Here is a 16,633-nt window from a genome sequence, read left to right on the forward strand (position 1 = left end):
CACGGTTCGCCCATGACTACTCAACACATCAACAACTATACTCCCCCATTTTCATCTAAGCCATATACCCACAACATCTTCATGAACTCTTCACGCTGTTGTTATTCGAAATGGTAAACACCCTCAAACCAATATTCCTCTATTCATTAAATCCGCATTACAGCAGCAAGTTCAGCCGTTTTACTTATCTGGGTCGTCTTCAATTTTCATCGAAACCCGATTTTTTCCAACAATCTGAGTGTCTAAAAACACAAGAAGGCAATAAACTTCTGTTCGTTGTTTCTAAAGTATCCGATATTTTGTCCAATCCCGTGGTGCAATGGCAGAAAAGTGCAGAGCTAAAGTCATTGAGCTCAACATTGAGACCCAGTCACGTGGCGAAACTAATTGAGATCCATGAAAATGCTGAAGTTGTATTGCAGTTCTTTTATTGGGTTTCGAAGAGGCATTTTTACAAACATGATATGAACTGTTATGTTTCCATGTTGAATAGACTTGTTTTTGATAAGAAATTTGCTCCTGCTGATCATGTGAGGATCTTGATGATTAAAGCTTGTAGAAATGAGGGTGAAATGAAGTGGGTTATTGAGTATTTAAGTGAACTTAGAAGAAAAGGTCTTGGGTATAGCTTGTATAGCTTTAATACTTTGTTGATTCAATTGGGTAAGTTTGAGATGGTTGAGGTAGCTAAGAGTGTTTACCAAGAAATCATGAGTAGTGGAATCGACCCGAGTTTATTGACTTTTAACACTATGATAAACATATTGTGCAAGAAAGGGAAAGTTGAGGATGCCAAGTTGATAATGAGTCATATTTATCAGCACGAATTGAGTCCCAATGTGTTTACATATACATCTCTGATTCTGGGGCATTGTAGGAACAGGGACTTGGATGCAGCATTTGTGGTGTTTGATCAGATGGTTCAGGATGGAGTTGATCTGAATGCAGCACCTTATACTACTCTTATAAATGGACTTTGCACGGATGGGAGGGTGGATGAGGCTATGGACATGCTTGACGAGATGATTGAGAAAGGTATTGAACCCACTGTGTATACGTACACAGTTCCAATTCGTTCCTTGTGTGATGTTGGACGTGAGAAGGAGGCTGTTGATCTTGTAGTGAGCATGAGAAAGAGGGGATGTGAACCGAATGTCTGGACATATACAGCTCTAATTGGTCGACTGTCTCAAGCTGGACTCTTTGAAGTGTCAATTGGATTGTACCACAACATGCTGAGAAAAGGTTTGCGCCCAACTATGGTTACATTCAATATATTGATAACTGAATTATGTGGAGCAAAAAAAATAGATAGAGCTTTTAATATTTTCCACTGGATTGACGCACATGGATACAAACCCAACACTGTAACTTGCAATGCACTGATCCATGGATTATGCTTGGTTGGGAATATTGAAAGGGCAATGGTTCTATTCAGTGAAATGCTAAAGGTGGGTCCGGGTCCAACAGTGATAACTTATAATACCCTCATTAATGGCTACCTTAAACGGGGCTTTCTCAACAATGCTATGAGACTGCTGGATTTGATGAAGAATAATGGATGTAAAGCTGATGAATGGACTTATGCAGAACTTATTTCTGGTTTCTGCAAGTGGGGCAAGCTTGATTCAGCTTTAGTTCTCTTCCAGGAAATGATAAAGCATGGTTTAGGCCCAAACCAGGTAAACTATACAGCTTTAATTGATGGTCTCTCCAAGGAAGAGAAAGTGGATGATGCACTTGCATTACTTGAACGGATGGAGGAGAGTGGTTGCAGTCCAGGCGTTGAAACTTACAATGCCATCATTAATGGTTTGTCCAAAAAGAACAGGCTTTTGGAAGCAGAGAGACTATGTAATAAGATGTCATTAAGTGGACTGCTCCCAAATGTTATCACCTACTCAACTTTGATTGATGGTCTTTGTAGGAATGGTGGGACTCATCTTGCATTTAAAATTTTCCATGATATGAAGAGAAAAAATTGCATGCCAAACCTGTATACTTACAGTTCACTGATATATGGTTTATGTCTTGAAGGCCAGGCTGATAAGGCGGAGAGCTTACTCAGAGAAATGGAGAAAAAAGGATTAGCTCCTGATTATGTGACTTATACTTCACTAATTGATGGGTTTGTAGCATTAGGTAGACTAGATCATGCACTTTTACTTCTTCGTCAGATGGTTGATAAGGGTTGTCAACCAAATTATAGAACCTTTAGTGTGTTGTTGAAAGGATTGCAAAAGGAGCATCAGTTGATTTCGCGGAAGGTTTCTGTCAAGCATGAAACAGTGTATAGTAGCACAGCTAGCAAGAAGGATGTTACTATTGAACTGTTATGTACGCTACTAGATAGAATGTCAGAAATTGGTTGTGAGCCAAATGCAGGCACATATTGCACTTTAATTCTTGGTATGTATAGTGAAGGTAAAACTTATGAAGCAGAGCAGTTGATTGAACATATGAGGGAGAAAGGCTTCAGTCCTACTACTGCAGCATATTGCTCTCTTTTAGTTTCTTATTGCAACAATTTAAAAGTGGATGCCGCTTTGGAAATATTTGATTCATTGATTCAACAAGGTTTTCAACCTCCTCTGTCAATTTATCAATCACTCATTTGCGCTCTCTGTAAAAGAAGACGACTAAAAGAAGTTGAAGAGCTATTTGAAAACATGCTTGGGAAACAGTGGAACAATGATGAGATTGTTTGGACCATCCTGATTGATGGTTTACTCAAGGAGAGAGAATCTGAATTGTGCATGAAACTTCTTCATGTCATGGAATCCAAGAGCTGCAATATTAGTTTCCAGACATATGTCATATTGGCAAGAGAATTGTCGAAATTAGATGGTTAAATGCGACGAGTCAAATGATTTTTTTGAGATGCAGTTGGTCTGAAGCTCCACCAAGCAGAAATGAGTGAGTTGATTTCTAATCTTACAATTGCCTCTCATCTATGGTTTCTTCAACTACTCTCTCTGAAGCTCGTTCGAAGATAAAGCTAAGCTAAGTAGAGAAATATCTTCTGTTTCAGAAGCAGTTTCGAATGCGGGTAAGCTGAGTTGTCGCGGAGCTTCATGTTGAAGGAGCTGACCTTTTACAGGTCAAATGAACAAGATGCGTGAGATCGACTTTAAAACCTTTTTTTTCTTTCTTTGCTCAAGTTTTCTTAGTAGCGAGAAATTAAGTTTATTCTTTAGTACCTACCTCATACTTTAGGAATCTCTGAGACTTGGTCATCAAGCATAGAAAAAAAAAGAAGATAGTTCATTTAGAATTCATAGCTTTAAAGATTATCAAAGTCTGTTCGTCATGTATCCCAACATGTTAGTATTTTCATATTAACCTCTTGATATAAATAATTGGAATAGGTGGTTGTCTTTTGCAATCCTCGATTCAGGGTTCACCGTTATTCTACTGATGGTTGATCACCTAGACAGTGAAAAGGAAAATGGTATATGAATTTCTTCCCCACCCCTCCACACTCATGCTTTTTAATGAAGTGTAAGTGAAGCATGATATAAGAAAAAGATAATCACCCTGTTTCATGCTCAATGTAGTGGAAAGAACTGAAGAAGAAATGTGTTCTCCCATGTCTATAAAACACTAATTATATTTGGTGACATATTCCTAATTATATTTGGCGACATATGATACTTTCACTGTGAATTTATGAACAATGCTGAATCTCAACCTCATTCCCTTTCACTTTTACTATCAACGTTTTTAGTATCAAACTAATCATTTAGAAGGAAAGCGACAACATTTTGAGAGGAAGAAATTTCAATTGTAGTGATTATTTTGGTTGCTTGATTGAGTGTTGAATCTCAGCAATTTACACCACTAATAACTCCTAAGAAGGTAGTGGAGAGAAATGAATCAAGCAGTATAAGGCTTGCTTGTTCAGTATTAAATCCATTTTACTGCAGATCATGTAGAAGATAAATGCTATCAAACATTTAATTACAAATATTTAAAACCTAGATTAGATAGGCTGCAATTCTTAAAATTACAGCTGAAATGGGATAGCTACATTTGTTTTACATGGCTCAGTAAAGCTCCTTCAAAGTGTAGTCTCCAACACTTACATTTAGCTTTTTATTGCAGTGCGGGAATCTTCAAAGATTCCTTTCTTGTGTCTGTTAACCCTATTCCACATAATTATCACCCCTTAAGAGAGGCTCAAATAAGATGATTTTGGAGAAATCCATTCCTATTTATCAATCTGGTGGAGGTTGATGCTGGGCGGATGAAGTGAAGGATTTCTTTGGAATCTGGTGTGATAAGAAGGTACCACCAAAACTTAAAGGTAGGTTCTATTGAGTGGTGGTTAGACCTACTATGCTGTATTGGGTGGAGTCATGGCCAAACAAGAAATCTCAAATTGCAAAGATGAAAGTTGCGGAGATGAGGATCCTGGATGGATGTGTGGCCATACTAGGTGGGATAGGATTAGAAGTGAAGATATCCGGACAAGGTGAGAGTGACCTTAGTGGAGGACAAGATGCGGGAAGCAAAGCTAAGATGGTTCGAGCATGTGTTGAGGAGATGCGCATGGATGCGCCGTGTGAAGGTGTGAGAGGTTGTCTGTGGATGGTTTTAGATGAGGTAGAGATAGGCCGAAAAAGTAGTGGCAAGAGTTGATTAGATAGGACATGACGCAGTTTCAACTTACCTAGGACATTACCCTAGGTAGGAGGTTGTGGAGGATACAAATTAGGGTGGAAGGTTAGTAGGTATTAGAGCATTGTCTTGCTTTTCTTTCCATACTAGTCAACGAGTTTCTTGTCCTTCTATGTCTGTCATTACCTGTTGGTTTATTGCACTTCGACATTGTATTATTTTGTTGTAGTTATGCTTCTCTTTTTAAAAAATAAAATAAAATAATTCAGAACGCTTTGACATGTTCTCTATAATGTTTTCTTATCTTGTTCATTCCTATTAGTTCTTTCTTCGACCTGCTTTGATTTTTTTTCCTTGAGCTGATAGCCTTTCGGAAACAACCTTTGTAACCCCCAAGGTAGGGTTAAGTCTGCATATCCTAGACCTGCTTGTATGATTATACCGTGTATGTTTTTGTTGGGGTTGTGAGGAAGATCAATCTATTTTGAACCTTCACTAGATTGAAGTGTGAAAAGTTGGAAATTTAACTGTGTAAAACCGTAGATGATAGAGCGTTCTAGATTGAATCATTTTCCTTTAATATGCAGATGGTTATGTGTTGGTTTAATGGTTTGGGTTGAAATGATTCCAAAAGTAGAAGAAGCGATTCTACTAGTTCGTGGAGCAGCCTACTTGGACGCTCCGCCGCCTTTCCTTCTTCTTAGTTGTTGTACAATAGTGTGTTTTGAATCTATTGTACATCAATTGAAGTATGATGTTTGACTCAAAGCCTATTAAAACCATTAAAAAATAATCCATCAACTCCTATGTATACAAGATATCTGGTATTAAATTAAAATACCCATCTAAAAATCACCTTTTTGCAGGCTTGAAGAAGTGAGCTTGGAATTTCACATATGAAAAGTAAGTTACAATCAAGTGGATGTTGGAAAAGTTTGGAAACACTGGCAGGGATGAAATTTGATAGTTCAGATTTCAGAAAAACTACTTCCAGTTTTGAACCAATATGTCGAAACTTGAGATATTGCTAGTTCGAACTTCAGATATACATGATTGAAGTTTGGTCTTGACAAGCCACACTTTCGATGCATGTATCGGAAACCACGAGCAATATGCCTAACTTTAGACAACATTTGGAACTTCAGACATGAATTTTTGCAACTCCACTCTTAAGTGGCTAAACTTCCCAAAATTATGAACTTAGGTAGTGGCTTCAATGGGGATCTCAAAATAAGCTATCCATCCAGTTGCACCTGAAAAGTTGGAGTGGCAACTTTGGCAACCGAGGTTAAGGTTTGTACTTTGTATTGCAGCTGGGAATGAATTCTTCCCATCTGCTGCCTTGGTGGTCAAAGTTAAAATTATCTTGTATCTGACTTGTGGGGTGTAGTAGGTTCCTAGTGAATTAGTTGATGTACGCACAAGCTGACAGGAGGCCATCTTTATTAAAAAATAAATAGCAAAGTTACTTTGGGTTTGTGGATCAAATGTTTTTCAAGGTAAAGACAAAAGCAAAAGATCTCTTCTGAAACTTCTAGCTTTGACATTGAAGAAGTGCTAAGAAATTGCTTTTCTTTGATTAAATTTTTGTGTGTTAAGGGAGAAAATAATGATTTCAATATTTATTTATTCCTTCCTTTCTAAATCTTTTGGTTTGTATAAGGGGGGTGGGGGTGGAGGCCAAAGCTTCAGAATGGATTCTAATGAATTTCTCTGTCTCACTTGTGGATGTGGTAGTTCATATTGGAGCAATAGATGAATAGCATTGACCAAGAGAAGCAGATGGTGGAAGTGGCCACGCTATCACTTGAGTAACTGACCTATGCACCCTCTGTTCCTTTTTATTTGTCCATTTTAACAAATCAAGAGAGATTATTACTTTCTTTCAATATTACCCTTATCATTAAGGAGTTACATAAAGTACCTGTAATCAAACTTAGATTTCCAAAGCATAATTAATAAGGATAATTTAGTAAAAACAAAGCCTCTGATAAAATTTATGTTATGTAATCTGCTTCTGTGCTTTACTATGTGTTTGTGTGGTATCTCGTGCCTTGAGCCGGGGGTTTATCGGAAACAGCCTTTCTACTTCTTTAGAGGTAGAGGTATGGACTGCGTACATCTTACCCCCCAGACCCCACTAGGTGGGAATACACTGGGTTTGTTGTTGTTGTTGTTGTTGTTGTTAAAGCCTCTAATAAATAGTTTCTTTAAGGGAGTGTCGAGTCAACAAGGGACAAGTAAAACGGAACGGAGGGAGTAGTTTGTAAGGAAGAGTGGAGTGGATCTTAGTATGAAAACTTGTTACCTCTATATTTTATGTCTATATAAGGGAAGACGTCTGTTTCTGGGAGTTTTAAAATGCTTTGTGCATTTGTCATAAATGTAGCTAAGATCGGTATAGTTAGTTTATGCAATTAATTTTCTCTAGCTCTCCATTAGAGTCCTAACTTAACTGTAAAGTGCTATAACATGAACCAAGGGGGGTATTTTAGAATTTTTAGTTGGTGACTTGTTGGAAGTGTACTATGCTAGATGCATGTGTTTTGGAATTGTAAAAAAAGTGAGACCTATGAGTTCTTCTATGACATGGTATAAATAGTTATTTGCTGTTGGAAAGTGTTCTGGAACACATTTTTCCTATCGGAAACAACCTCTCTACCCCACATAAGGTAGGGGTAAGGTCTGCATACACCCCAGCCTCTCTATATCCCACTGGTGGGATTGGAATTACACCGGGTATGTTGTTGTTTTGCCATTGGAAAGTGAACATTGGTCATTGGGTCTACTCATCTTAAACTGTAAACATAACATTCAACTCGAAATGTAAAGAATAACTGTATAATTGTGACACTCCATTCTGGTAAAACTAAATAAAATTTAAAAACTCCGGTAGTAAAAAGGAGGTTTTATGTACTCTTTTTTAGTATTCGTCAAGTTTTCCAAGTAGCTTATTAGCTATTCCTGACATGAAATGGTATGGAACGTTTAGTGAAGTGAGTTTGTGGAACCATTGTACGTCTTTCTCGACTTTGTCTTAATTTTTGTGAATCTGAGTCCGTGGAATATTTTCTAGTGTTTTCTAAAGCGAAAAATGCAAAAGAGCTACAAGGTTTATGAGGCTTGAAGTGGTAGGCAAGAAGCAATGTGAAGTGCACAATTTACGGAAAATTAAAAAGTACGAAACATGTATGTGTTGCCATTGAAATAATCAATTTCAGCTTCTAATGTACAATGATGCCAACTTAGTCAAAATCTTCAAAGTTGAGATTCAAAGAACTGACTGCTACTCATTTTGATTTCCGTGTTGCATGTTCTCTGAAGTGTATGGCGTCACGTAAAACATAATCCTTTTCTTTTAAGTGATGAAACACTGGCCTTTAACAACACTGCTATTTTTATTTCTCTCTAATCTCTTTGTTATTTTTCTTTGTTCTTCCAGTAGTTCTCACACACACTTTTCAGTTTTCATCCCTATTTTCCATCTCTTGGCCTGCAATCTAGGCAGTCATTAGTCATTAGCTATTTAATGTTGCATTTGTTTATCATCTCTAAGAAGGAAAAAAGCATATGGTCCTTTGGCACCATTGTGGATATTGTAAATTGTTTTATAACTTCACACTTACAACTCCGAGCAACTAAACTTGTTATTGTTTGCATTAAAGGGGTCTCAACTAGTTGAAAAGCCAAAATCAGGGTGGGTTGCCTGACACACTTCTACAGACAGAAGCTTGGCTCAGTATGGGATGAACCAAGCCTAAAATCAAATCGCAGAGTTTTATTTTTTTTCAAACTTCTACCAGCCTAAAAATGAAGTCAGAATCAAGTTGACCCTAACGGGCACATTCCTTCTGTTTGTTACCACAAGAAAAGGAGGGACATCTTTATTTACCTTTTCTTTGTAATATGGGAGAAAATTAGGAAGTATGAGCCTAAAACTAATTTTCTTGTGGAAATCTAGAAATTCTAAGAAAATCAAGTTTTATTGATGTAAAAGTGAAGCCCCCATATATATAGAAGTGGTATCGAAAAGTAGAGTACAATAACAAAAACGTAACCAGTGTGCACACTCTCTTCTTCTCTGAAGCCTTTTGTTCTACTTATCTTGTTTTTCGATTTTTCATTTCTATCCTGGTGCTTCAATGCTCCTCCTACTTTGATTTCCTTAGCTGTATAGACATGAATTTTTGATGAGAAGAAAGTGATATTTTTGGTAGTTGGAATGTGAAGGGGAAAGAGATGTAAGTTGTTGTCTATGGGAAATGATTAACATCCACTGTACATTGTCTTACCTGTCTATGCAATTCTGTATATGTTTTGCCCAATTAAACTGGAACCTAGCATGGATTAAGGAAATAAACTAGGTAACTTTTTACATATAGACATCTAGGGACCTCTTGATATTCTTAAGGATGCCCCCCTGTGCTTTTCACTGGTCCAAAAACTTGTACTGTGCTCATGAAAATGGGGAAGGGAGAAAGAGTTGTGAAGGTAAAAATGAAATGAATGAGTGCTTCAATTTGCGCTGTCGATTTGTACATGTGAGGGCTAGGTCCCTTTCTGTCCTCATCCTTTTTTGCTTTAATGTAGAACTTTTGGTGTTCCGATGAAAATTAATCTGTTTTCAACTTTCTTCTTTTTGCTCTCTTGCAGGACCATTTCGATAGTTGTCAATTCTCACCTGCTGATGGCATTTTACATTTTCAGCAAAGTAGGAATAAAACCTGAAGGTATTGAGTAGAGCAGTCGTATTGATTTTTTATCACATACACCCTAGCCAAAAGGTTTCATTTATTCGTCTGTTTTTTTCTTCTCAAACACAAGATTCATTTAATTAAAGTAGAGTGTAATCCCATTTTTGGAATTAGCATGTAGGTGTAACAAAGCAGTTTATGTACATAGCTCTTACTTCTGAGTTGAATGCTTCAGAAATCTTTGGCAATTGATGATGATTTACTTTGCATCATTGTATTCATGTTTCATTGTTGAGCAGGATGTTGTAGTACTTGATTCAGTAATAATTGCAGGTAACAAGATTCTTCACACAACTTTTTTTTTGGGGCTGTGTTTAATTTATTTATTTATTTAATTATTTATTTTGATAACGATGCTTGTCTGGGTTAACTTGCACGCACTTTGATGAATAGCTGCTTATGATCATCAGTCTCGGTTACATTCAATCTACTCATTCAGCATTCAAGAGAAGCAAGTATTTGAGAATAGTGTAAAGAGAGTGCGCCGAGTGTCTTTTGAAAACAACCTCTTTACCTTCACAAGGTAGCGATAAGGTATGCGTACACACCTCCCTCCCGAGACCCCAGTTGTAGGATTACATTACACTGATGTAAACAGAATGAGCCAAAAAATGAGAAAGTGGAGCTCATGTTACTTTCTTAAATAGTACCAATAGAATGGGTCTCTAAAAGAGATCCAAATCATGCATCCCAATCTTGTCTTATATAATTGCCATGACAGATGATGAATATAATGTCTATACTGAATGAGATTTTCGTGAATTTTATACTCTTGTATTTGGAGGCATGTCAATTTTCAATGACATATCCACCAGTGCTTTAAATTTATTTAATACTGCTGTATGCATCAAGAGCGGAGAGTATTTTATTATCTAGAAGAAGCCAGGAAGATGAAGGCAAAAATATTGATAAAGTATCTTATCGCGAATGCAACGGCAACCATATTTTCCCTTTATTTTAAATTTCAAGAAACAAAAACATGGTAGTTAACAAGAGTAAGGAAAAGATCAACTGAACAATATTGAGACCTTGGACACTGCTGCTACTCTCAATGCTGCATGTGTTTTGATAAGTATATTTTTTATAGTGGGGATGTTTAAGTTAATTTGCATGTACTTTGACTTATTTCGCTTGATATCTTTTACCTCTTATTTGTACAAGTGTCTGGATTGAGTTTGAGGTATGGCTGGCAGACAGATGAATATTCTTGGCCAAAAAATTATACGATCACTATAAGTATTACATTTCATACACGTGTAAACTTAAATACTCTTGAACGTTCTTGGCAAAATTCTTGGCATCTATCTCTGCTCTATGCAACTCCGCCAACTAATATTTAGGTTGTCTTTGGTGCGGAAGGAAACATTCTTTCAAAAAATGTTTTCTAATTTTCTCAAGTTTGGTTAGATAATTTTTTCAGAAAATATTCTCTAGGAAAAATATATTCCTTAAAAGTGAGGAAATGACTTCATGAAAGTAGGGAAAACGAGTTTCATAAGTCATATTTTACATTCATAATTCATAGTTTACATTCCCAATGCCCCTAACCCCCACCTGGACCATCTCATTTTGGAGGTCCCACTTTTCATCCTTATAGTGTTTTGCTAGATTACATATAAATATTTTTGAGAAAATATATTCTTTCTTAACAAATGCTAAAAAAAAAACAAGTAAGAAACTCATTTGTTCTCGGAGAAAATACACCCCAAAGTGGAAGAAAAAAGACGGTTCTTCAACTGAACATTCATGTGCTATTGGTTCTCTGAATTTCTGGGAAGTAATACTACTGTATGTTTGGTTGGATTCTCCCCACAATCATCAGAAAAAAGAGAAGGTTCATTCACACCAACAAAACAAAACTCTATTTAACCACTACAAAAGTTGTCTTTAGTTCATGGCGTTCTCCATTACAATAAAACGGCAGTCAGGTGCATTAAAGCTCTCGCTATGTACAGAGTTCAGAGAAGGATCGAATCACAAGGGTTTATTGTACGTAGCCTTACCTAACATTTCTGCAAGGGGCTCTTTACACAGCTTAAACTCGTGACCTCCTCATCACACAAATAATTATGGATGTTGAAGTTATAAGTCAAAGAAATAATAAAACTAACAAATGCCTCAAACAAAAAAAACATATTATAAAAAAACAAACACATATTTTAAAAAAACAAACAGACGTAACAATACCTAACCCTTTGATCCTTCAAACACTCTCCTCCAAATACTAACATCCATCATATTTTGTACATTTTCCCCTCACCATTTTCCTCTTCTAAAAAAGTCCTCCTGCATGCCTTCAACACACATCAAAACAACCTTATAACATAATCAATTGTGGCAGATCTTCTTGGATTTTCTTCCTTAGTCGCCCGATTGCCTCCGTTATAATACGTCACGACTGAAATTTCAATAGCCGAGCCAACAACTTAGCTACAAATTCTCCTATATATATACACACATGCAAAAAGTTAAGCCTTCAAAAATAAGCAAAAATCAACACCAGTTCTTACATTTTCTTTCCTAAAATCAATCGATGGGAAGGCCGAATAATAATAACGATGCCAATGTTGCAGGTCCATCCATTGCACTGTTACAAGAAAGATTCAGACAGTTAGAAAGAGCAAGAGAACAACGAGAAGACAAGACACTAAAATTGTTCCCAGAGCCTCAGGTGGTGATCAAGATTTCAAACAAGAATTATGTACCTTCATCTAATCAAGGATTACAACGCGATCAACGGGTAATTTTTCCATCCAGGACATATGAAAAAGATCATAATCTTTCACTTGGGCTCAGCTTGAATAATAGCAACAACAATCAAACAGGTCTTAGAGTTACGAAAACACAAAAGTTTTGGTCAGGTTTTAGTCCAAAGCGTAAATTGGGGAACTCTGATGTTGATACCTCTCTTCATTTATAGTCAATAATACTAGTTTCTTCATAATCAGACTACTATATTTCCTTTTATTTGTTCTACACACTGTAAATTAAGGACCATTAATTGCTCAGGCTCTCATCAATATGTACTTATGTTTCCTTAATTCCTTTTCAAGCATAGTTTATAAGTTTATCCACTTTAGATATATACGAGATTAAAGTTGGGCTTGTCAGACAATTTGACATAAACTTTATAAGCAATTTTGACAAATTCCAAAATCTGGACTCGTATGTCTGAACTCTGAAGTTTTGAGTGCAAACTCTAATACGTATAATTCGTAATACATTTCATTGTATAATGGACAAGTTTAATTGGAAAATTAATATTTATGAGTCTAAGAGTCACTTTGTCATCGTGTATCCATGGGTATATATCCGATAGCCTTCGTCCTGATATAATAAATTAAAAAGCACATACCATGAACATGAGTTGTCAGATGAGATTGAACTTTGATTTTACAACAATAAGGAGGAGAAGAAGATGAGAAGGAGCAACAATTTTTGGTCTTGAAGTTTGCGAATATGGGCTATAAGTTAAAAAATTTGAATTTCTTTTAATATAACTTAAATATGGGCTATAAGTTAAATAGTGCGAAGAAAAATTGAATATAACTTAAATAGTAGAATGACTTAGATATTCGTGTCCGTGCAAGGTAAGGGCATTTTGACAACATTAATTTGTAAAAGAGATTTAACTTTGGGGAAAATTATTTTCTACTTCTTGTAATTGTTTAGTATAGGAGTAAAAGAAAAGAAATGCAGTACAAAGAACCGATGTTAACATAAAATATACATTCAGTGTGGAATAAAATTGAGCTTGCTAGATTGGTCCAACCAATACAAAAATGATTATATAAGTGGATAAAATCTAGCTAGATTGTTGCAACTACAGTTGGCAACGTGTCTTTCGTTTGGACATTCCTCCAAAAATATATGATGCACGTCTCATTTGAAAGTTTTAAATATATAGGTTGTGGATACATACATCGATTCCGAAATATTTATTGCATCATAAAATTATCAAAATACCCTTGATAGTAATTTAATAAGGAACAAAAAGATATTTATAAAAAAATATTATCATGTATAATTCAATTGCAAATGTCTAAATAAAAATATTATTAAAATAATACATAAAGACAAAACTAATAAATATAAGAAAAAATAATATGCATATGTAAACATTTTATTGCACTACAAAAATGAGGACAAAACTAACAAATATAAGTAAAAAGTAATATGCATGTGCATCCATTTTATTGCACCCTAAAATTATCGAAATACCCTTGATAGTCATTTAATAAGGAACAAAAAGATATTTATAAAAAAATTACTATCATATATAATTCAATTACAAGTGTTTAAATAAAAATATTATTAAAATAATAAATAGCGACAAAACTAATAAATATAAGAAAAAGTAATATGTATGTGCAACTATTTTATTGCATCCTAAAATTATCGAAATATCCTTGATAGTCATTTATTAAGGAACAAAAAAGATATTTATAAAAAAATACTATTATGTATAATTCAATTACAAAGGTCTAAATAAAAATATTAGTAAAAATAATACATAATGACAAAACTAATAAATATAAGAAAAAAGCAATATGCATATGTAATCATTTTATTGCACTATAAAAATGAGGACAAAACTAACAAATATAAGGAAAAAGTAATATACACGTGTAACCATTTTATTGCACCCTAAAATTACCAAAATACCCTTGATAGTCATTTAATAAGGAACAAAAAGATATTTATAAAAAATTACTATCATGTATAATTCAATTACAAAGGTTTAAATAAAAATATTAGTAAAATAATAAATAAGGACAAAACTAATAAATATAAGAAAAAAATAATATGCATGTGTAACCATATTATTGTACTATAAAAATGAGGAAAAAACTAATAATTATAAGGAAAAAATAATATGCATGTGTAACCATTTTATTACATCCTAAAATTATCGAAATATCCTTGATAGTCATTTAATAAGGAACAAAAAGGATATTTATAAGAAAATACTACCATGTATAATTCAATTACAAAGGTCTAAATAAAAATAATATTAAAATAATACATGAAGACAAAACTAATAAAAATAAGAAAAAAACAATATGCATGTGCAACCATTTTATTGCACCATAAAAATGATAACAAAATTAATAAATATATAAAAAAATCATATGCATATGTAACCATTTTATTTACTAATATATATAAGTGAAGGTTGGGGTGACTAAAATTACCGAAATACCCTTGGTAGTCACCCCAACCTTCACTTATATATATCGAAAAACCCTTGGTAATCATTTAATAAGGAACAAAAAGATATTTATAAAAAAATACTACCATGTATAATTCAATTACAAAGGTCTAAATAAAAATATTATTAAAATAATACATGAGGACAAAACTAATAAATATAAGGAAAAAGCAATATGCATATGTAACTATTTTATTGCACCATAAAAATGAGGACAAAACTAATAAATATAAGAAAAAATCATATGCATGTGTAACCATTTTATTTACTACTATATAGAAGTGAAGGTTGGGGTGACTAAAATCACTGAAATACCCTTGATAGTCACCCCAACCTTCACTTATGGTACTACTAAAAGACAAATTAGCAGTATTATCAAACTTTTACTTATATATTAGTAGGAAAAAAATAATAGTAGTAATAGTAATAGTAAAAAAAAAGTAATAGTAATAATAATAGTAGTAATAGTAATAGTAAAAAAATAATTAATAATAATAATAATAATAATAATAATAATAATAATAATAATAATAATAACTACTATAAAGAAAAGTGAAGCAAGGGACGACCAGGGGTACTTTAGTCCTTTCATAATTAAGGGTAATATGGGTATTGTACAACTATTTCTGCAACATTCCAAAATATAATGATATTTCCACATTACTCTTCCACAACATCCACCCATTTGTCTTTCATTTCAACCACAGATACAAAAAAATCAACAAAAAAAAGGACATTTCTAGAAGACATTTTTACTTGAATATAAAGAGGATTATCTTCTCAATTGTGTTCAGCGCTTGGTTTAATCCTTATCAGTATGCTCACAGATACGTTTCTCTACTTTATTAGTTTCTTCATCTTCATAATCCGTTTATAATTTTTTTCCTATAAATATATATTTTAATTGGGAGTTAATGCTTGAACTACCAACAATTGAAAACTTCAATTTCCAATTATAGATCTAAACAACATAATTATGTATTTAATAATGCATTTTTTGCATATGGAACAATCAAAGTTGATAAAGTAGATGAATAAATTAGAGACATACCTTGTGAGGGCTTCATCAATTGGTCTGTTATACTTTAGTCAGTATATAAATGAAGACAAGTGAAGTGAGGTTTTGCTAGAATCGTTTATTTTTTATAAAGCTATTTTGAATCGAAAGTATTTTGAAGGTTCTAGAAATGACTGGAATGTGAGGTTTAAGGAATTGAGCTTTTAGGTAAGGTTTTTAATGGTTTCGTTGATCTTGAATTAGTTGGAAATGGTGAAAGCTTTCATTGAGCAGTATAGGGCGATAGTTGATGACAGTACAATTATTTTTTTGGTAAAATGATTGGAATGTGAGGTTTAAAGAATTGAGCTTTTATGCAAGGTTTTTAATGGTTTCGTTGATCTTGAATTGGTTGGAAATGGTGAAAGTTTTCATTGAGCAGTATAGGGCGATAGTTGATGACAGTACAACTGCCTTTCTAATAATTTGTTTGTTTTACTATGTTGAATTTGTTAATTTTATGCTCATTTTTTTGGCGAAAAGCAATTTAAGGCAATAGTTGATACAGTAAAGCTGCTTTCCCAGTGCCTGTTACTTTTTCTCTGTTGGTTTTGTCTCTATTTTTTATGGCTTTCCGGATCAGTTAGTTATACCTTAGTCAGTATATTAGAACAAGTGAAGCAAGGGTTTCTTAGAATCGTGTATTTTTTACAGAGTGATTTTGAATAGGAAGTATTTTGAAGGTTCTGGAAGTGATCGGAAGGTGAGGTCTAAGGAATTGAGATTTTACAAAAGGTTTTATTAATTTTGAATTGGTGGGAAATGATGAAGGTGTTAGTTCAAGCAGTTTAAGGCAATGTCATTGAGGACAACAAAGCCGTTTTCCCAGTAATTTGTTCATTTTCCTTTGATGTTGTTAATTTTGTGTTTATTTTTTATGGCTTTGAAAAGTAGTTTAAGGCAATAGTTGATGATAAAAAAACTGCTTTTCCAGTAGTAGTTCGTTTATCAGAATTTGAACGTCATCAGTTCAACCTTTAACATTCCTAG

At 34.1% G+C, this 16,633-nt stretch overlaps 1 protein-coding gene, 1 long non-coding RNA gene and 1 pseudogene across 24 annotated transcripts; 2 read left to right on the forward strand and 1 right to left on the reverse strand.

The window, feature by feature from the left end:
- On the forward strand, window positions 1–10,136 carry LOC107878130 (pentatricopeptide repeat-containing protein At5g65560; the record flags this gene model as incomplete). Of its 23 annotated transcripts, none has more annotated exon segments than XM_047415254.1 (6): window positions 1–2,916; window positions 3,032–5,523; window positions 6,358–6,431; window positions 9,274–9,350; window positions 9,614–9,647; window positions 9,768–10,136. In XM_047415254.1, a coding segment is annotated over 1 exon segment (2,742 nt). In that variant the 3' UTR covers window positions 2,853–2,916; window positions 3,032–5,523; window positions 6,358–6,431; window positions 9,274–9,350; window positions 9,614–9,647; window positions 9,768–10,136.
- A 93-nt stretch (window positions 10,137–10,229) lies between these two features.
- Window positions 10,230–12,850, reverse strand: LOC124900057. The gene is made up of 3 exons (XR_007057653.1): window positions 12,730–12,850; window positions 11,885–11,961; window positions 10,230–11,772 (listed from the first exon to the last, which is right to left on the reverse strand). It is a non-coding gene; the product is annotated as an uncharacterized LOC124900057 (long non-coding RNA).
- Window positions 12,851–15,853: 3,003 nt separating this feature from the next.
- Window positions 15,854–16,633, forward strand: part of LOC124885793 — a 66,919-nt pseudogene continuing 66,139 nt past the window's right edge.

Source organism: Capsicum annuum, chromosome 7, assembly GCF_002878395.1.
Source record: "Capsicum annuum cultivar UCD-10X-F1 chromosome 7, UCD10Xv1.1, whole genome shotgun sequence".
Lineage (NCBI taxonomy): Eukaryota > Viridiplantae > Streptophyta > Magnoliopsida > Solanales > Solanaceae > Capsicum > Capsicum annuum.